This window comes from Brassica napus, chromosome C5 (assembly GCF_020379485.1).
Source record: "Brassica napus cultivar Da-Ae chromosome C5, Da-Ae, whole genome shotgun sequence".
NCBI classification, from domain to species: domain Eukaryota; kingdom Viridiplantae; phylum Streptophyta; class Magnoliopsida; order Brassicales; family Brassicaceae; genus Brassica; species Brassica napus.
The window spans coordinates 54,816,847-54,837,430 of record NC_063448.1 but is presented as its reverse complement, the minus strand read 5'-3'; the positions used below and the strand labels follow the sequence as shown (position 1 = coordinate 54,837,430).

The window sequence follows — 20,584 nt, the reverse complement described above, 5'->3', positions numbered from 1 at the left end:
CCAACGGTCTTAAATTCAAAAAAATTGCACGAAATAAGAAAGGTCTGTGCTTTCTTTCTCCCTTCCATTTCAAGTAAAGCTCAAAAGACTCTGCCTTTCTTCTCTCCTCTCTTCACTATAAGCTAAAAGGAAGCTCCTTTCTTTCACCAGACCTTCCCTCTTCTTGTTCACAGCCTTAAAGTTTCCAACTTTTTGCTTCAGTTTCAACAGAGAACGCTAAGTAATGGAGCCGGAGTCATCACCGCCGGAGCTGGATCCTGAATATCAGTAAAGTCTCTTCCTTTTAGGACAAATATAAGAATGTGTTTTGAGTTTCTCTGTTTTTGTCTGATGGGAACACTAAACTTTATAGGTGGGATGAGGAGTTAGTGGAAAGGTGCTTGAGTCATGCTACAGAGACAGCTACTGGGATGCTAGATCTCTCGGGTCAGGTGAGAGAGTACAAGGAGATGATGGTGGAATCCGTGAGGAAACAGTCTCTGGAGATGGAGGAGAAAGAAAAGGAATCTGATTTGAGACGGTCTCTGGAGGCGGAGTTGTTGATGCTTGTTCTCGAGATGCAGATGGTTGAAGAGGTGGTAGAGAGAGAGTTTCGAGTTAGGGAAGAGAAGCATGAAGAGAGGGAGAAGGTGGTTAGGAAGCTTGGTGAGAACGTTCAAGAGAGATGTAATGAGATGGAGAAGAGGGAAGAGGAGTTTCAACTCAAAGCCAAAGATGTTGAAGTGAAGAGGAAGGAACTTGAGCTAAAGGAGAAGAGGGTTGAAGAGATAATGAGTGAGGTTGAAGCAAGGGAGAAGGCTCAAAGCTTGCTTGATGAAACCATCAAGGAGAAGACTAATGAGCTTGAGAAGAGGGAAGAGCAGTTTCAGCTCAAAGCCAAAGATGTTGAAGTGAAGAGGAAGGAGCTTGAGCTAAAGGAGAAGGAACTTGAATCAAGGGAGAAGAGGGAAGAGCAGTTCCAGCTGAGACAAGACTCAGAGGCCAAAGAGATTGAAGCCAAGATGAGGTCTCTTGAGCGCAAAGAGAAGGAGCTTGAACGCAAGGAGAAAGAGTTTGAGGAGCTATCAAAACAAACTAAGAGTAGAAAGAGAACAAGAGATGGACCTGAGACATCACTCTTTGCTGAGAATGATCCTCTCACTCACAGTGTAAAAAGACTCAAATCCATTGGAGAACACAGCCATGAAGATAGAGAGAAGGAAACAGATTTGGATTGTGTGATTCTTGACTCCACAGACGACGATGAAGCTGATGATGATGAGGATCCCGAGCCATACAACTGCCTCGACGCAGACTTCAACAACTTCAACAACACGATGAGCTCTTTCTCCGTGGGGCAAGTTTGGGCTCTCTACGATCCTCTAGACCACATGCCTCGACTATACGCTAAAATCAAGAAAGTCCTGGAGCTTAAGATGAAAGTGGAAGTCACATGGCTTGAGTCAAAACAGAACAGTTCCACTCCCATCGCTTGCGGTGAATTCAAGTACGGAGAAAGAACCATAAAGAGCTACTTGACGTTCTCTCATTTGATGGTGGATCACACTGGCAAGAAGAAGAGCATCATCACCATAAACCCGAGGAAAGGCGAGACGTGGGCTCTCTTCAGAGACTGGAAGAAGCAGCAGCAAAAGCGTCCGTACGGTTACGACTTCGTCCAAGTTGTCTCTGAGCTGGACAGTGGAGGCATTGGAGTGGCGTACCTAGGGAGAGTGGAAGGGTTCACGTCGGTGTACGAGCTCGGTGAGCAGAATGGAGTCTTGCAAATGATGGTGAGATGTGATGAGATGCTTAGGTTCTCGCATAGAGTCCCGTCTTTTGTATTGACTGGAGATGAAAGAAAAGGAGTCCCAGCTGGCTCTTTCGAGCTAGACCCTGCTGCTATTCCGAGAGATTATCTTGAGGCTTCTGAGGTTAAACAAGAGGAGTAGAGGGGAGGGGGCATAGTTTGAGTTTAGTGCAAAGAAGGAACTGATTCTATATGTCTTTTTATGTTTTAATTTGCTTTGTCAAACATAAACATGAGTCTTTTGTAATCATGAATTTCATTACAAGTCCATCTTCTTGCTCTCGTTTTTTCTTAGTATGTTGTGTTCTGATGTGTCTTTTTTAAGTATTTATGTATATGCTTAAGATGCATAAGGAACTGGATCTGTGTGTCTTTTATGTTTTGTTTGTTTTGTTAAACATGAAGTGATCTATGTTACAACAGATTATGAGTTTAAAATAGGCCTAGGCATTCGGATCCTCGGGTCGGGTTCCTGTTGGGTCTGAGTTTTTCGGATCCTAGACATTTAGATCCAACCATGTACTTAAAAAATTTCTATTCGGGTCGCTTCTTGTCAGGTCCGGTCGGTTTGGATCTATAATTTATATACATGCAAAATACCTATAATTTTCGGGTATATTTCGGATTCTGGTATTTAGGACTTGAAGTACTCGTAAATATCCAAAAACCCGAAAAAATACCCGAAGGAAATACCAAAAAAAAAACCCAAAAATATCCGAGTTTTTACCTGAAGTTTAATCCGAAAATCTAAAAATACTCAAAGTTTTATTCAAATATCCTAAATATATTTCTGAAAATCTAAAATTTACCCGAAACCCAAAATTATACCCGATCCTGAAACTTAAAAATATCTATGATACCAAAAATATACCTAAACACCCAAATATATCCAATATATACTAGAAGTTTCGGGTATTTAGGGTATCCGATCGGGTGGGTCTCGGATAGGATCCGGATCCGAACCGGGAACCACGGCTCCAAAATAATTATATCCAATATTCAGCTTAGATCCGAACCTGTATTTTCTGGTAAGGTTTCGGTTCTGGTTCTCGGTTCCCGGCAAAATGGGCAGGTCTAGTTTAAAAGCATGTTGTGCTCTGTTATTTAAGAGAGTGAAAATATTGCAATTGTACCCTTTTAGTTTTACCTGATTTTCAAAACAGCCCCTAATATTCTGAAACTGTATATTAAGCCCCCACAAATATAAAAGAGTTTTTGACTTTTCCGACGATATCGGAGGATCATCATCATCTCTCTCAGAGAGAGGCGACAATGGCGGTACAGTGGCTATTGGTAGTTCACGGGATCATGACGTTGACGGTGGTCATCTCTTTCCTCTGCGGTCAATGGCCAATCTTCAAAGGCACACCTTTTCAATGGATTCACTACTTCCTCACTCGCGGCGCCTATCACTACTTACTGTAACTCTTCCTCCTCTAACCTTATTCAAAGTTTGAATCTTTTTTTTTTATTTAGAGTTGATCGTGTTCTGTCTTGCAGGAGGTTTGTCGGAATGGTGTTTGGTTCCAAGGGTACGGACGTTGTCTTAACGGTGGAGCAGTTCTGTTGCGACCGTCCTAATCCCATATTGCAAGTTTGTATCTTTCTTCTTGGTTTAGTACTGTTTTGATCCATTTTAAGTAGCTGTTTGATGCTTACCTGTGATTAACACAAAGTGTCAAACTTTATACTCTATTTTTTTCTTTTTTTTGTGTAGATCATATACATAGCCATTATCGGACCAGTATACTTTCTGATTGCAAAGTCTTCCTTTGTCTATATACCTGGATACTATATTGGCGATGTTCACAAGTAACTAAGAGTCATTCCTTCCTTCTTTTACCTTTTCAACATTTTAAGTATGATGATAAATGTTATCCTCATAGGATCTTTGTATTGTATGTTGTAGGTACACAAGCTTTCTGGCTGTTGTTGTCGGTGTTATACTTTTCTTATTGACAAGCTTTTGTGATCCAGGTACCGTGAATGCTGCGAATGTTTCGCAGTACATCTCTGCTTACCCTTATGATGATATCATTTACTCTGAGAAGGAGTGTTCTACTTGTAGAATCCCAAAGTGAGTGCATCAACGACATTCCTTGGTAAGCTAATTAAAGAACGGTATATGATTTGTGCTAAGCGTTTACTCTTTTTTTTTCAGGCCAGCTAGATCCAAGCATTGCAGCATATGCAACCAATGTGTAGCTCGGTTTGACCATCACTGTGGCTGGATGGTTAGTGCTTAAGCCCGCCATGCTCTGTTTACTTCTTTTATATTCTTTACATGTCTTGATGTGAGCTTTTTCGTCTACCGGTTTCAGAATAACTGTATTGGAGAAAGGAATACTAGATATTTCATGGCTTTCCTCTTTTGGTAACCTTTCATTCTTTGAATAATTACTTGGAAGATTCTTTGTTTTGTATGATAACTTGATAGTTCTTTTAGTGATTTTGTAGGCATTTTCTTCTTTGCTTGTATGGAGCAATAGCCATTGGGTTTATTCTTGCTGGACGAGTTAAAGAACTCCGTGTTGTACATATCTTAACAGGTACACATCAAACATGACCTTGTTGTGTTAAAACAATCATATCTTACTAAACTTACAGTCTTTCTCTTTTGTGCAGTCTATTACGGCGTAGAGAACTCTTTCCGCAACTTAGCTCCTCGAGTTTTACAGGCTAGTAGAAACTCTCAATCTTTGCTCATATGTAAAAATCTAATAGTGTATATCAAATTTTCAATTATCTTGGAAGCAGTGGCTGGCTGGTACATACAACACCCAAATACTTGTGATGGTGTTTCTAGCCATTGTTTCTCTCCTCCTCGCTGGCTTCTTTGCTTACCACTTAAAACTCTGCCTAACCAACACAACTACTAACGAGGTTTGTTAAAAAAAAATCACCCTCTCCGAGTTATATATCATATCATCTTTCTCTCGCCAAAATAACAGTTTTGTGGTGTTTGTGTGTTTTTGGACAGACATTTAAATGGAGAGAGTACATAAGCTTGAGGAAGAAGCTCAGTGAAGCAAAGGCAAGCTCTGCGGCTCTCAAGGCTGGAACGCCGTACTGTGAAGCAGAGGCCAAAGCTCAAGCTATTGTGAAACGTAATATGTATGATAGAGGAAGTTTCCAGAACCTTTCTGAGATTGTTTTCCCTTTATCATCAAGACCACATACTTCTTGTAAACATACACCAAAACCGAAGTCGGAATAATTGAAACTTAAAAACTCTTTTGTATCTGTAGTTAGATAACTACTTTCAAGCTTTTGGTTACTTTAGTCATTGTTTATCAGCTTTGAGCGTTTGAAACCGTTAAATAGAAAGAATATGGAGCAGATATATGAAAGTTAATCATAAGCTACAAACCGTTAACAGTCGATTCTGCTAAACTGAAAGATTATCTGCTGCACAGAAAAAGAGATGAGACAATACTAACAGAGAAACAGATAAGACAATAATAACAACTCATAAGCTATCCCCAACAAAAGGCAGTAAGTACTATATAATCTGATACTCTTCTCCACAATCACCAAACTTTAAGCTTCACTTACTGAGAATAATACTTACCTACACATAGTATTTGATATAAGAAACCGAACGCCTACTGGAGGAACTGGGGTCAGTCTATGACTATGGTGGTGGGAGGTGGAATGGCTGCAGGGTCAAGCTCCCAGTATCCTCCTTCAGCTACCCGTGTTGCTCTCTTCTCCTGTTTCACCGCCGGAATCTGATGAGAAAACCTACTCATTTCCGCCTTTGGAACCACTAACGAACTCACATGTGACCCATGCTTCCTTGTGTATATAGAACTGAAGCCTTTAGCAGTCAAAGCCATCGCCTTTATGCTCTTCCCTTCACAGTAACCTTCCACCACTTCTACAATATCATGCTCTGCTTTGGTGCTATCACAGCTCTTACGGAGAGCCCAGATGTCACCTTTCCTTGGGTATACTCTGACTATCTTCTGCTTACCGTCAAAAGGTTTGACCCGATGTGAGAAGCTCGTTAGAGGAAGGGTTTTGGGTTTCCCAGTTTCCATTTTGAACTCGCCACATGACACAGAGCGGGTTACGGGTTCGGTCGATGGCGGACACAGCTCCATATGGGCTACATGTAACACAACCTCAGGCTTGGTTTCCACTTTCTTGACCTTCACATACTCTGTGGGCATTCCCTTGTCATCGCTATAAATAGCCCATATCTGATCACGTCGGAATTTGTCCACAGATCTCTCGTTATTGAAGTCGAAGGCATTTCTTTGCGGCGTTTTGCAACTTGATGACACAGGAGTTGTCTCAAGGGACTTATTAGTAGAACCATCCAACTGAGCTCGCAAATCATTCTGTTTGGATTCACCATTGCGTCCTCTTTTCTTCGAGCCTTCTCCTACCTGACTTTCTACCTGTTGCTGTATGCCTTTGGACGATTTGTTTATTCCCAAAGAAACAGTCACGAGACCCTTATCAGTTGTCTTTGGGGTTTTCATCTTATCGCCTTGTTTAGCACTCTTCGTCTCCTCTATTTGTTGGCTTGCATTTGTTTGAAGACGAGGAGATTTACGCAGCTTGAAGGCATCAGACGCCTCCCCATTCTTTCTAGACCCGTTCGGTGTGCTCTTTTTACTAACTTGACTAGAAGAAGAATCATTGGCTTTGGTGGCTTCCCCTTTCCCAATTGACACAGATGTTGAACAAACCTTATCACGGTTACTGCATCCGCCATCATCGTCAGATTTTTGACGTTTCCTTGGAGGAGATGGAACGATCTCTGGAACAGGCTTGGCATTCACTTCAGTCTCCGGAGCTTCAGGATCAGGGCTATCAGCTTTTCCTTTCATTGTCTCACTATCCATCTCCACATTAACCGCTTCAGCCTGAAATATATCTTTTGGCAGTGCAGTCGGGTCCAGTTCATATGAGCCAGCTGGAACACCTTCTTTCTCCATTCCAGTCATTTTGACGGCTGGAACTTTGTGAGAAAATCTAAGCATCCGTTCTGGAGCAAACTGAACCTGACACACTGTATTCTTCGCCTCCCGCTGAAAAAGGGAAACAAACCCTTTAACTTTTCCCAAATAAGCCGCTCCAATACCAGCCTCTTCCTTAAAATCGTTCACAATTTCCACGAAGTCATACTTATACGGCAATTCATGGTTTTCTAGAGTGCTCGATTCCTCATCCCAGTCACTGAACATAGCCCAAATTTCTCCTTTCCTTGGGTATATGGAAACAACCCTGTTGCAGACCGAGTGAAGCATCTGACCTGAAAAAATTGAGCGGTTCTCGACATCCTTTGTTTCTCCATTATTGAACTTTCCCCATGTAACTGGAATGCTTTCATCATTATTTTCCTGAACAGGCTTTAGGTAGGTAACTCGCAGCTTGAAATCGGAAGACAGCACTTTCCTTACTCGAGCATATCTCCGTGGCATACCATCTCTAGAATCACAGGTAGACCACACTTGATTGACAGCAAAATTTTCTGGTTTCCGTTCATCTTCAAACACATTAAATTCTGGATCAGGTATATCCAGCGTATTGCCATTTTCACTAGCTCTGTGTCCGTTTTCAACTTCACCCATCTTGCTCGACAAAGCTTCGTCTTCTCCATTACGATCACAGCTTTCAATCTCTTTGTTTTTGGCTGACAAGATGTTTTTCTTTCCAGAATCTTCACTTTCCTTGGCTTTTCCTTTATCAGCAAGTTCCGGTGACGTATTATTCTCATCCGTTTGCTTCGTATTAACATCAGACTCAACTTCACAACCTGATTTCATCTTTTTTGTCGGAGGGATTACAGAATCACCATTGCCTCTCTTCTCTGCATAAGAAACCTGCGGCTTCTTCCTTGAGAACTTCCTCTTATTAGATTCATCCGTGTGTGTTTCATTGACAGCTGCATCAGAGCCATCAACTTCAAAACTCATAGAGGATTCCTCAACAGCTTTTCTCTTCTTTCTGGCTGTCTGATTCGTCTTTTGAGCTGATAAATCAGGCACTGACTTCCCTGCACTAGCCTGCGGTTCTTTTTCTTCAGGCTGGGGCTTCAGTATATCAGGTTTAGGTATTTCAGCACCTTTCTGGGGTCCTGCTCCTTCAAGGTCTTTCTCTGTACAACCCTCATCTTTCTCGGGCATCCTGTCACCAGCACCTTGGCTCTGAGTTTCCTGCTCCCTCTTGTTGAGTTTCCCTCCGACTGTCCCATTCTTATCCATCTCAGCTGCTGCACTAGTCTCAGGTTCTTTTACTTCAGGCTGCGGCTTCAATGCATCAGGTTTAGCTACTTCCACAGAATTATTGGTAACTGTTTCACCTTTATGGGGTCTTCCTCCTTCAGCTTCACTCTCTGTACAACCCTCATCTTTCTTGGGTTTCTTGTCACCAGCCTCTCTTTTCTGTTTCTTCTGACTCCTCTTGTTAGGTTTCTTTCCGACTGTCCCATTCTTATTCATCTCAGCTGCTGCACTAGTCTCAGGTTCTTTTACTTCAGGCTGCCGCTTCAAAACATCAGGTTTAGGTACTTCCACAGAATTATTGGTAACTGTCTCACCTTTCTGGGGTCTTCCTCCTTCAGCTTCACTCTCAGGTTTAGACCCTCTTTTCTGTTTTTTCCGATTCCTCTTGTTGAGTTTCCCTCCGACTGTCCCATTCTGATCCATCTCAGCTGCTGAACTTCCTGATTCTGCTCCTGTAGAAGGATGCTGCCTAGATATCCCTTGATCTTGAAACTGTTTTACACCAGCGGTTGAACCACTAAATGACACTCCATCAGACCCGATGTTGCAGGCAGTGTAAGATTTCTGGCAAGAGGAACAGTGCATAAGTTGGTTCATATACACTTTCAAGTATTTATACCTGTGCCCACAGCTTCTGCAACACGTCCAAAACGTTAACCCACTCGCAATATTCACCGCAGCAGCATTCGCAGATGAAGAGTTGCGAAGAGAGTTTGCATTTGCATTCGACTCCTTGCTAGCAAACAGCGAATGGGATCTGTATCTGACATCATACTGAGAACGTTTGCTCTGATCAGAGAGCCATCTGTTTGCTTCCCCAACCAACTTGAAAGCAGCTTCCGCACCAGGGAACTTGTTCTTATCCGGATGGAGAAGCAGACAAAGCTTTCTATACTGCTTCTTAATAGTGTCGGAATCAGCAGAAGGCTGGACCTGAAGGATACCATACCAATCGTCAAGCCCTTTAATTTTCTTATCAGCAGAGGAATGCACATCACACACGGCTAACAGCTTCTGTATGTTTTCCAGCTCGGGGAAGAGTCTCCGAGCCTTCATGATCAGTTTATGAGCTCCAACGAAATCACCACCCTTCATCTTTGCCTCTGCTAAATTTATCGCCCTTGTAGCCTCTTCTTTGTTGCAGTCCATTGCAGCAACAAACCTCTTAAAATCAAAACCTCTCAAAAACTCTAGAGTCCCTGCGTAGACAAATACATTGTTTATAAACCTATCGGTTCCTAATCAGATAAACGAAACGTTACTCAGTGCTTACCACTTCAGAGACAAGAACTGTGAACAATGCACACATCCTTCATACGATTCAAATGAGGGTTGAGAGCGTGGTGGACTGAGAGGATTTAAGCCTGCAAGATGTGAGATTCATCAAACCAAGTCCCATTTGAAAAAGCAAAAACGATCGAAATCAAACCTAATACTTAGATGGAAATGCAATTGATCGAATAGCTACGAACACTCGAGACACTAAAGGAGAAACGAAATCAATTTCGTACGGACGATTTGGTCTACCCCAGGAAACAGCGATTAAACTCGTGCGATAGGAAAAACAATGGATCTACAGAGACGCTAGCTACGAAATTTAAGCGAATCGACGGCATGGGATCAGATGCATGTGTGAGTTGCGATCAAAACGAGGCGAGTAACGGGGGGAGAAAGAATCCGTCGACATACCTAGAAGTAGAAGAAGCTCCGAGTGGTGGAGAAGACGATACGAAATTTTAACTCGAAAGGAAACGGATAATGAATCAAATAATTATTCACAACCCTAAATTCGAAAGGGCGTCGAGGCCAAAAAAAAATGATGAACGGAGAGGGAAATGAAAAGAAAAATAAAAGGAGGGAAAAATTATTTTATTTTATTCTAATTTCTCCAAGGTAAAACCCTAGAGTCCTCCTGACAGAGGATATTTGGCCAAAAATGACAATTAAATTTGTCATCAATGGTGTTACCAAATAAAAGAATTGTCATCAACTAATGAAAAATTGTTTATTATCCAAATATGTACCCCTAAACTGTGTTTCACACATTCATAAGATTATTATCCCGTTGTGAAAATGAATTTAAATTTGTCGGCCATTATTAAGTAAAGAAAATAATATTTTTCTTTTATACTATAAATATTGCCCACGAATTTTAGAACATTAAAATATTTGAATAGGTTTTTTCTTACAAATGGTTTAGTCCTAAAAGCTCACGTTTACCATAACAAAAGACGATTAATATGATGATACAATCAAAGGTTCGAGCCAGAGATAACAACTGAGACGCAATCTAACCAACCAACACAAGAGATTCACCCTCTCTGTTTAGTTTCCCTACTAGTTAGCCTTACAGACCATATCCTTAGGACTTACAACATACAAGTCATATAACTACGGTTATTTTATAACTTAATTAGCTTGAGTGTAACCTTCTCTTCAGTTCCTTCTCCTGTGATATGTGTGGATGAGAGGAGGATGATTGCCGTTAGATGTTTCATTGCTGGGATTAACATCAGCTGGCAAAGTTGTACCTGAAACTCCAATAACAAAACCATTACATAACCTATAAATAGAACCAGAAAGTTTGTCTTTTATCAAAATAAAGAAGGGGGAAAGAGATAGATAAGTAAGCTTACCAAGATTCTCTTCATCCACACCAGTATGTCTCACAAGCACCGTTTCTGTCCCTCCCAACTGTTTCTTCTTCAGCTCAGCTTGTGACGTTGATGAGGAGGTGTCATGCTCGACAGAGAAACGAACTACAGGGGCTGATCTTTCTCCTTGAACCATGAGCTTGGCTATGAGGTCCCCTGGAAGATCTATTCCAATCTGATAATCCGCCACGAGTTCAAGTATAGCTCTCAACCTTCCATCATCTTTCTCTTTAGCCTAAAGGAAGAATCAAACATAGATTCAACAAGTGACTAATAATCAATCACAAGATCAGGTAACTGAACAAAAGTGTTAAAACCTGTGAGGATTCATTGGATCTGTTTTCAAGAGCAGAACCTCTGAAACTGATGATCTCTTTCTTTAAGAGCTCTGAAGGTGAGAATGAAACCTCTTTATCAAGCTTAAACAAACAGATAAGCCTGACTGCAGAAATATATTCGCTTTTCTTTATAAGCTCTTCAACAACCTCTGCAATAAAGATTAAAAAATAGTTAAATCTCACTTCATTATTCTATCTTTTAACTCTTTATATCTTAAGAAAACTAACCTCGGATTGTAAGGCTGATACTCAAATACTCAAAGAGCATAGGTGCCTGTTCGTATTGAGCAATAGACCAAGCAAGTAAAGCAGCTTCTTCTTCGTTGATCAATGTCTTTAATCCAAATGCCATGATGGACATAAGAAAGGCCAAGGCCTCGAGAGATGATCTTGGCGCTTTGATAGCTATCTTCTCTTTCCATAGAGCTGCCACTTCTGCGGCTTGGAGCTGCAGCAGCTGAGACTTGTCTGGTCCTTGAGTTTTGGCTACCTCATCCAATTGTTGAACTTTGGCTAGCTCCTCAAAAATAAGAACCAAAGGTAGGGGTATTGGATTTAGAAATTTGATAGAATTTGAAGGAATTATGGTTTCCATTAAATTCTAGTGTTATTCAATTGTGTATTTTATCAATTTTTTTAAATTTTTGTGTTATTCAATTGCGTATTTTACCAATTCATTTAAATTCTAGTGTTATTCAATATTTGCTAGATTTAATAGGAATGTTATTTGAAAGGAATTTAATGGAAAATGTAATGTAAAATGCAAAGGATCATTTCTTTGCTTTTATGAAGGGATTTGTTATTTTTAGAACCAACTTGACCCAACGGTAACCCACTACGTCTTTAGAAGACATATCACCTACACCAGCCCAATTCCATGTCTCTCCTCTTCCAAAACCGGAACCGAAAAACTGAACTAGAACCAAACCAAATTATTCGAAACCAAAACCGGACCGCCTCAAATACCTGAATGGTTTCTATATTTCTATATCTGAATAACCGAATCGGAAACGGAACCGAACCGAGAACCAAACGGTACCCGAATATCCGAAAAAACAAGTTTTAACACTTTGATATAAAATAAAATGTCATCAGTTTCACTCAACCCGAATGCCCATGGCTAGTTCACCCAAAAAGATTCCTTTAGTAAAAAAAATCTATCTACAAAAAGTAAAATTTTCCCAAGTGTTTTATTTTGGTAAAAAAATATCTAAGAATTAACTACTAATTGTGTATTTTTTCGTTATCATTCATAGCGTTAGTAATACCATTTGAATTCCATCAAATTAATTTACATTCACTTAAATTCTATGGCAAAAGGTAAACATAAGAATTAGACAATTGCATTAAAATCTCATAAAATCATTTAAAATACTGCAAAAATTATTACATGTGAATTCTTTCAAATTCTTGAATTCAATACCACCCAAAGTCTCCAAGAACGTGTCCTGAAAACTTGATCCTTGTCTAATTCCATCCTGCACTTGTTCCAGAACAAATTCTGCTGGATTAGGTGTATCTCTAAGAAGGCTGGAGATTTCATGGCGCAGAAGAGAAGCTGAGATTCCATGAAGCGTGAAAGTATCTATCGGTTCAGTTTCTTCTTCTGCATTTTGTTGCCTGCTGTCACTGATTGGCTGCTTCTCACGCTTAACAAACACAGTGTTCATTTCTCTCAAGTATCTCTTCAACTTAAGCTCTCTTTCAATCTCCTCCAACTCTTTGGACTTCAGGTCGAGTTGCTCATTCACATCGGCAAGCTGCTGGCCAGATTCTTCAATCTTGGAAAGATTCAGCTCCAAATCTTTCTTCCTTAAATCTGCCACCTCTTCCATCTCTCTCTTAAGCTGAGAGAGTTTCTTTTCCTCTGACTCTATCTGATTCTTAAGCAGATCCAGCTCCTTTGACTTCATCTCAAACGGCTAACCCAAAAACATAATAACCTGAACTAAACTGAAAACTGAAAACCCGAATGCCAGCACTACTTCAACCAAAAAAGATGTTCGACAAAAACAAAAACTATACCAAAGTCGGAATTCAAATAATGTTTTACAGCAAGTTGGAATTCAAAGTTGTAAGATTTGGCAAAAGTGGCAGCAACAGAAGTCTAAGAAGGACTTTTTTTAGTTAAATCTCTTAGGACTTAAAGAATCTATCTTCCTTGAAACCACAAAGCCGAGCTGGAATCTGAAAGTGAGGGCTGTCATGCTAATGCAGAATCAAGCCTGTGATGGATATAAGAAGGATAGTCACCAAAACGCAGCAGAGTTATAGTGACCAACTTAACGTGACCAAACTCAAGTCATTCAACAAATGCCAGATTTAAAATATCTTTTCAATCTTTCCCCAATTGTGTGATTCTGTGACTGTATAAAAAGTGGAAAAAAGACTTTACAAAAAGGATATAGATAGCAACTGAGATACTGACTTAACCAGAGCCAAAAGACCTACCAATATACAAAAGAGTCACACTCTCTGTTTAGTTTCTACTAGTTAGCCTTATTACAGACCATAACATTAGGACTTACAAGTTGCTAATAACATATTTTTTAACCTCAAGACACAAGTCATACAACTACGGTTATTTTAACACTTAATTAGCAATCCCTCCTCCTGATAAGTGTTGTCCTTTTCTTCAGTTCCCTCTCCTCTGATACGTGCGACTGGAGGATGCTCGGAGTTTGATGGACTTAACATCAGCTGGCAAAGTTGTACCTGAAACTCCAATAACAAACACCATTACATAACCTAAAAAACAGAACCAGAAAGTTTTGTCTTTTTATCAAAATATAAAGGACAAAGAGATAAGATAAGAACGCTTACCAAGATTCTCCTGCTTTACACCAGTATGTTTTACCAGCACAGTTTTTGTCTGTCCCAACTGTTTCTTCTTCAACCCAGCTCGTGGATTTGATGAGGAGGCGACATGTATGACAGAGCAATGAGCTACAGGGGCTGACCTTTCTCCTTCAACCATGAGCTTGGCGATGAGGTCACCTGGGAGATCTATTTTAAGCTTGTAATCCGCCACAAGTTCAAGTATAGCTCTCAGTCTTCCACCATCTCTCTCTTTCGCCTAAAGGAAGAAACAAACATAGATTAACTATTTTGACTAATCAATTACAAGATCAGGTGAGTGAACAACCTGTGAGGATTCAGTGGATCTATTTTCCAGGGCAGAACGTCTGAAAGTGGTGATCTCTTTCTTCAAGAGCTCTGAAGGTGAGAAGGGTACCTCTTTATCCTCTTTATCAAGATTAAACAAACAGATAAGCCTAACTGCAGGAATATACAAGCTTTTCTTGATGAGCTCTTCAACAAACTCTGCAAAAGATAAAAGAGTTAGCCTCACTTCATTATTTTAAGTCTTTATCTCACGGCTACAAAACTAACCTCGGATCTTAGGGTTGAGACTCAGATATCCAAAGAGTCTTGGAGCCTGTCCGTAGTGAGCAATAGATGAGACAAGGAAAGCAGTTTCCTCTTCATTGATCAATGTCTTCAATCCATATGCAATGATGAACAGAAGAAAGGCCAAAGCCTCGAGAGTTGACTTTGGAGCTTCGATGGTTATCCTCTCTTTCCATAGAGTTGCCACTTCTGTAGCTTGGAGCTGCAGCAGCTGAGACTCGTCCGGTCCTTGAATTTTGACTAGCTCCTCAAAAATAAGAACCAAGGTCTCCAAGAACGTGTCTTGAAAAGTTGACCCTTGTCTAATTCCATCCTGCACTTGTTCCAGAACAAATCCTGCTGGATTTGGTGTAGCTCTAAGTACGCCGGAGACTTCATGGCGTGTAAGAGAAGCTGAGATTCCATCAGGCATGAGAGTATCTATCGGTTCAGTGTCTTCTTCTGCATTCTGCTGACTGCTGTCACTGACAGGTCGCTTCTCACGCGTAACAAGCACAGTGCTCATCTGTCTCAAGCGTCTCTTGAGCTTGAGCTCCCTTTCAATCTCCCCCAGCTCTTTGGATTTCAAGTTAAGCTGTTCGCCAGAGATCTTTATCAGATTGTTTAATTCTTGTAACCTCTTTTCTTTCACCTCAAGGTCACAGACCAAGCGCTTGCTTGATTCTCGAAGACTTTCAAACTCCATTCGTTTAGAAACTTGCTCAACTGACTGCATCTCGAGCTGTCTCCGCTGAGACTCAAGTTGGTGATTCACATCCGCAAGCTGCTGGCTGGATTCTTCAATCTTGGAAAGAGTCAGCTCCAAATCTTTCTTCTTTATACCTGTCACCACTTCCTTTTCTCTCTTGAGCTGAAGGAGTTTCTTCTCCTCTGACTCTATCTGATTCTTAAGCAGATCCAGCTCCTTTTCTTTATCTCTTTCTTCCATCTCACAAGAGCTTCTGATAGAATCAAGCTGCTTTTGCATGACGACAAGCTCACTGGTTTGTTGCTCAATCACTCTTTTGATCTCCCTTGACTCTTTGGACTTGGAGTCAATCTCATCGTGCAATGACTGCACCATCTTCTGTTTCACCTCAAGCTCAGAATCAGAAACCTCAATAGACTCTCTCACACCCCGCAAGTCCTTCTCTTTAGAAGCTAACTCCAACGACTTCATCTTAAACCGCTTCTCACATTCCTTAACCTTCTCAAAAGTCACCGCCAACTCGCACTTCTTTTTACTCGTCTCGCTGCAAAGCCTCCCAATCTCAGTCAGCTCGTTTCTCTTCAACCTCAGCTCTTCCGCACACTCTCCCACCAGCTTCTTCATATCACCAGCTTCAGTCTTCTCCTTCTCGAAAGTCTCAACCTTTTGTTCAAGGTCAGAGCTCAGAGTCTGGAGCTCCTTCTCCTTTAACTCTAGCGCTTTGGATCTACTCTTGAGGTTGGCTTCAACCATCTTGCTATGCTTCTGTATACCTCTCAGTTGAGTAATGGAGAACAGCATCTCAGAGGCACCACCTCTAAGTGACTTGTCGAGCTTCTCCGTAATTAGTTCTTCATGACTTGCTGCTTTATCCATTGATGAAAACAAACTTCAAGCCTTACAAATCTGCAAAACATTTTTTCAAACAAGATGAGATTTTGATAGCAGGAACACTGAACACACATGAAGTCAATCTCAACCGCAAATTTAGAAACTTCGGTAATAAGCGAAAAAAAAAAAAAAAAAAGTAAAAAAAACTCCAAAAATGCACACATGGTTTCAATCTCAACCACAAATGTCGAACTTGAAAGTGATTCTTGATTTTTGAGATAGCTATAAGTGAAAGATAACTAAAACCAAGTCACAGGAAGACAAATCGACAAACCCTAATTTGGATCAAAATGGGGGAAAGAAAAAACAATGCAGAGAGAAAGGGTGAGGCAAGGAGAGAGGTTGAATAGAGAAAATACATGAATTAAAGTGTTCACCTTTGTGCTTGGACTTGCAGAGTTTCTTCTAGGAGGAGGAGGAGGAGGAAGACAAAGAGGATAATAAATGGAGGGAGATTTGGTCAGTCAAAGAGGAAAAAAAGAACGTTAAGGCTATAGAGTCAGGGACGGTCGTCTCTCCGGTTTATTCTTAAACCGGATTAGTTCAGATTGATGTTCGGTTTGATTCCGATCAATTTTTGTAAACCATTCCAATAAACCATCTCTGGTCTGGCTCGATATAGATACGATATATGTTTAATACTAAAGAACGGGTTACATAACAGGCTTTTTGAGGGAGAGATAGGCCCATTAAGGCATCCAAAATAATGTTTTACAGCAAGTTTTGGAGAATTCAAAAGTTGTGTTTTGACAGAAGTCGCAGCTTAAGAAGTCTGCGTAAGGGCACAAAGAATCTATCTTTCTTGAAAACCATAAAGCCGAGCTGGAGATTTAAATCGAGGAGGAGGACTCAAAGCTAATGCCAGTATCAAGCCTTGACCCGAATCACGAAAGAGCCTGTGAGGGACATAAGATCATAATGAGCCACTTAACGTGACCAAAACTCTATTTGTTTAACAAGTGCCAGAGTTTCAGATAGTTTTGGTACTAAACTAAGAAACAGTTCAACAACTTTCTATATTTCTCCAAATTTTTTTTTGGTGCACACAAAAAAAAAAAGAAAAAGGATAAAGGAAGGGTGTGTGAACTCACAAGTGGGAAGGCTGGATATGTCAGCAGAGACAGCACAAGGTATCCCCAAGTTGGAGAGGACACCTCTTATGATTCCACATGGGAAATACAGGTACATGCTCACCGCTTGTGCCGCTTTGCTTTCCCCTGGAGTAGACGGATCTTCGGTTTCCTTCTCAGACGAAGGGTCGATCGAGACACGAGATAGCCATCTGAACTTGTTGTCTTGCAATACAAAAGTACCCTGAAGAAAACATTTGTCAGAAAACACACACACAAAAGAAGAGCTTCTCCTTCTTTTTTTGGAGGAAATCATACCCGGTGATTAGTCTTGAGATTATCAATCTGCTTCTTGAAGACCTCAGACCAGAAGTCTTTACAGATAAACTTGATTGCCTCTAGATGGTCGCTGAACCTTGGTCTTTCCATAGTGTACCTAGTGACAAGAAAAATGCACACAATCATGCACTATCTACTATTTCACAATACTGAGACAGTAAATGAAACTTTCCTAAGGTAAAAAACTGCAAAGATAAAAAGAATGATCAAGCCACTAAAAACAGTGAGAAACTAAACTGAGTTTCCTCAGGGCAGGTGAGCTGAAATTCAAATTCATAGTGATTCTCAGAGGCCAGCCATTGATTATTAAGCCACTAAAACAGTGAGAAACTAATCTTGGTTTCCTCAGGGCAGGTGATCTAAGATTCAAATTCATAGTGATTCTCAGAGGCCAGCCATTGATTATTAAGCCACTAAAACAGTGAGAAACTAATCTTGGTTTCCTCAGGGCAGGTGATCTAAGATTCAAATTCATAGTGATTCTCAGAGGTCAGCAATTGATTATTAAGCCACTAAAACAGTGAGAAACTAATCTTGGTTTCCTCAGGGCAGGTGATCTAAGATTCAAATTCATAGCGATTCTCAGAGGCCAGACAATTGATTAAGCCACTAAAGCAGTGAGAAACTAATCTTGGTTTCCTCAGGGCAGGTGATCTAAGATTCAAATTCATTAGCGATTCTCAGAGGCCAGCCATTGATTAAGCCACTAAAACAGTAGAGAAACTAAACTGAGTTTCCTCAGGGCACGTGATCCAAGATTCAAATTCATAGTGATTCTCAGAGGCCAGCCATTGATTATTAAGCCACTAAAACAGTAGAGAAACTAATCTTGGTTTCCTCAGGGCAGGTGATCTAAGATTCAAATTCATAGCGATTCTCAGAGGCCAGTCCATTGATTAAGCCACTAAAGCAGTGAGAAACTAATCTTGGTTTCCTCAGGGCAGGTGATCTAAGATTCAAATTCATTAGCCATTCTCAGAGGCTAACCATTGATGATAAACGAAAACAATAGACACAAGAACAAGTTTAAATTCTAAATTAATTGATTTTCTGATAACTCATACGTCACAAAACTCCACAAAAACCGCAAGATCTTCGTTTCAGTACCAAAATTGATCTCAAATCCCTAAAAAATTATCACATTCACTAAACCCCCAAATACTCCCCAATGAAATGAACAATTGATCTTCCCATCAAATCACCTTTCTCACGCATTCATGGTCAATTACAAACGAGAAACGATAAATCACACAATCAGAGAATCAACAACGCTAACAATGTAAAACTTCCTCAGATCTAGAACCAATACTTGAACAGCCGAACGCAAATAATCTCAGTAGGAAAGATGAATTATATATCGAGATCAGACGATGATCAAAGTCACAAACCTCTCGGAGAGCTGGTGGCCGACTTGATAACCGATGGCCTCGATCCTCCGAGCGGCGAGTTCCGGCTTGTTAGCGTAGAATCGGCCGCTGTACATCGCCACCATCTCCATCAACATAGTGTCTACACAGCTCTCCGCCACTTCTCTCACCATTTTTCTCTTTCTTCTCTTCGTCTCTCTCTCGACGAGCACACGATGCACGAAGGCTCTCCGATCTATTAACTTTGTAGGAATTTCACATATACGTCCTTGATACTTTTTATTATTTACGATCTGTCATTTAAGTTTCGAAAGAGTCATAGATAACCTTTAATCACTCTCTCTCGCTCGGTTTACATATAAACCGTATTTTGGTTCACTTTTTTCTTCTCATATCCGGTTTATGCTTAACACAATAACATTACTTTTGTCTTTCTCATTAGCACAATATAGTTTAGCTAACTTTAAAAGACAGTTTGAGATATATCAAATACACAATTGATATTTTTATAGGGAAATCGGCCAAAAAAACACTGAACTTTGCGGGAATTGCCAAAAGAAACCTGGACATATGGGCTAGCCAATAAAATCCTGAACTTTTGTTGACTTTTCGGGTTTATTAAGAAACTTACGATTGACTGACCAGATAAACACACCGTTAACCGAGTTAACTGATAATTAAGCGGACGTTAATTTTGGGTGTTAAAGTATACGACGTCGTTTCATCACTTTGTCTGATTAAAGACAAACGACGTCGTTTATATAGCTGTGTTATTAAAAATATGTGTTTCCTACGGCTCGAACTCGTGTACTCGGGTTTAATGGTAGGGGTTTTTGCCACTGAGCTAGTGGACTTTGCAATGGATATACGAACACAGTTTCTTTTATTCTCTTTGAATCCGAGTTAAATGAATCAAAAAGAGACGACGGTTTTCTCCTCCGATTGGTATAAACCCTAAATGGGCGAAATCATGAATCCAGTTCGCGATTCTCTTCGATCTCGTCCTTAAGAATCTCGATTCTCATCTCTCCTTCTTCGAGTATCGCATGATGAGTTCGGGTTGTGAGGATTCGTCTGTGAATACGATGGGAATTCGTGGTATCCCGGAGCAATGCGGTTGTGGTCGAAGAACTGGGATATACACATCAAAAACGAAGGTCAATCCAGGAAGAACTTTCTTTAGATGCCCAACGTTTCAAAATGTAAGTGTTTAATTTGATTGTGTTTAAGATAAGAACATAAGATTCAATGGCTAGGTAGTAAGTGAGAAATTGTTTGAATATAAAGATTGTGTTCATGATTTGTGTCTAGGATCACTTGTATAAATGGGTAGATGAAGCTGTCTACGAAGAGGTTCAAGATGCATTGCCAAAAGTTGAATGCTTTGCATCAGATGTTATGAAAATTAAAATGGAGATCGAAAGCATGAAAACCGTGGAGGAAGACTTGAAAGAAGATGTCAGGAAGGCGAGCAATGAACTTAAGAAGCTGAATGTGATCATGAAAGTGGGTTTTTCGGTGGTTTGTTTAGGCGTTGTGATATGTCTTGTGTTGATCATGTTTGACAAAGCAGATGGGTTGTCTATGAATAGCTACTAAGAGACTGTTTATGTAAGGCTATGTTTATGTAAGAATCATGGTTCATGTAAGGCTATGTTTTAAGACAATGTTTCAGTAATGTTTATGTTTTACTTCTTGATTGTTTATAGAAGGACAAATGCACCATTGAACAGACCATCAAGATAAACAACATGATGAAAACACAAAGATAATAACCAAGACTATCTTCATTGAGAGT

General features: G+C 40.3%; 7 protein-coding genes across 7 annotated transcripts; 3 read left to right on the top strand and 4 right to left on the bottom strand.

The window, feature by feature from the left end:
- Positions 1 to 60: 60 nt before the first annotated feature.
- LOC106453003 (vicilin-like seed storage protein At2g18540) lies at positions 61 to 2,083 on the top strand. The gene is made up of 2 exons (XM_013895217.3): positions 61 to 267; positions 353 to 2,083. Exons 1-2 carry the CDS (start codon positions 224 to 226, stop codon positions 1,929 to 1,931), a joined length of 1,623 nt encoding a protein of 540 aa, XP_013750671.1. The 5' UTR covers positions 61 to 223; the 3' UTR covers positions 1,932 to 2,083.
- Positions 2,084 to 3,002: 919 nt separating this feature from the next.
- LOC106453005 (probable protein S-acyltransferase 17) lies at positions 3,003 to 5,048 on the top strand. Its single transcript, XM_013895219.3, has 10 exons — positions 3,003 to 3,210; positions 3,290 to 3,383; positions 3,507 to 3,601; positions 3,699 to 3,866; positions 3,951 to 4,023; positions 4,111 to 4,163; positions 4,247 to 4,338; positions 4,415 to 4,467; positions 4,547 to 4,672; positions 4,770 to 5,048. The coding sequence occupies exons 1-10, from the start codon at positions 3,062 to 3,064 to the stop codon at positions 5,004 to 5,006; spliced, it is 1,140 nt and encodes a 379-aa protein (XP_013750673.1). The 5' UTR covers positions 3,003 to 3,061; the 3' UTR covers positions 5,007 to 5,048.
- Positions 5,049 to 5,132: 84 nt separating this feature from the next.
- On the bottom strand, positions 5,133 to 9,982 carry LOC106453004. The gene is made up of 3 exons (XM_013895218.3): positions 9,718 to 9,982; positions 9,302 to 9,392; positions 5,133 to 9,227 (listed from the first exon to the last, which is right to left on the bottom strand). The coding sequence occupies exon 3, from the start codon at positions 9,175 to 9,177 to the stop codon at positions 5,413 to 5,415; it is 3,765 nt and encodes a 1,254-aa protein (XP_013750672.2). The 5' UTR covers positions 9,178 to 9,227; positions 9,302 to 9,392; positions 9,718 to 9,982; the 3' UTR covers positions 5,133 to 5,412.
- A 183-nt stretch (positions 9,983 to 10,165) lies between these two features.
- On the bottom strand, positions 10,166 to 11,789 carry LOC106345638 (FRIGIDA-like protein 1). The gene is made up of 4 exons (XM_013784812.3): positions 11,249 to 11,789; positions 11,000 to 11,169; positions 10,665 to 10,917; positions 10,166 to 10,559 (listed from the first exon to the last, which is right to left on the bottom strand). The coding sequence occupies exons 1-4, from the start codon at positions 11,613 to 11,615 to the stop codon at positions 10,465 to 10,467; spliced, it is 885 nt and encodes a 294-aa protein (XP_013640266.3). The 5' UTR covers positions 11,616 to 11,789; the 3' UTR covers positions 10,166 to 10,464.
- A 1,687-nt stretch (positions 11,790 to 13,476) lies between these two features.
- LOC106453006 (cytadherence high molecular weight protein 2-like) lies at positions 13,477 to 16,470 on the bottom strand. The gene is made up of 5 exons (XM_013895221.3): positions 16,388 to 16,470; positions 14,414 to 16,025; positions 14,166 to 14,344; positions 13,844 to 14,096; positions 13,477 to 13,735 (listed from the first exon to the last, which is right to left on the bottom strand). Exons 2-5 carry the CDS (start codon positions 15,993 to 15,995, stop codon positions 13,656 to 13,658), a joined length of 2,094 nt encoding a protein of 697 aa, XP_013750675.2. The 5' UTR covers positions 15,996 to 16,025; positions 16,388 to 16,470; the 3' UTR covers positions 13,477 to 13,655.
- Positions 16,471 to 16,629: 159 nt separating this feature from the next.
- On the bottom strand, positions 16,630 to 19,061 carry LOC106453007 (trafficking protein particle complex subunit 6B). Its single transcript, XM_048759470.1, has 4 exons — positions 18,808 to 19,061; positions 17,399 to 17,516; positions 17,102 to 17,324; positions 16,630 to 16,906 (listed from the first exon to the last, which is right to left on the bottom strand). The coding sequence occupies exons 1-4, from the start codon at positions 18,957 to 18,959 to the stop codon at positions 16,878 to 16,880; spliced, it is 522 nt and encodes a 173-aa protein (XP_048615427.1). The 5' UTR covers positions 18,960 to 19,061; the 3' UTR covers positions 16,630 to 16,877.
- Positions 19,062 to 19,276: 215 nt separating this feature from the next.
- On the top strand, positions 19,277 to 20,385 carry LOC106404920 (uncharacterized protein At1g43920, Chloroplastic-like). Its single transcript, XM_048759471.1, has 2 exons — positions 19,277 to 19,988; positions 20,098 to 20,385. Exons 1-2 carry the CDS (start codon positions 19,833 to 19,835, stop codon positions 20,383 to 20,385), a joined length of 444 nt encoding a protein of 147 aa, XP_048615428.1. The 5' UTR covers positions 19,277 to 19,832.
- Positions 20,386 to 20,584: the final 199 nt, after the last annotated feature.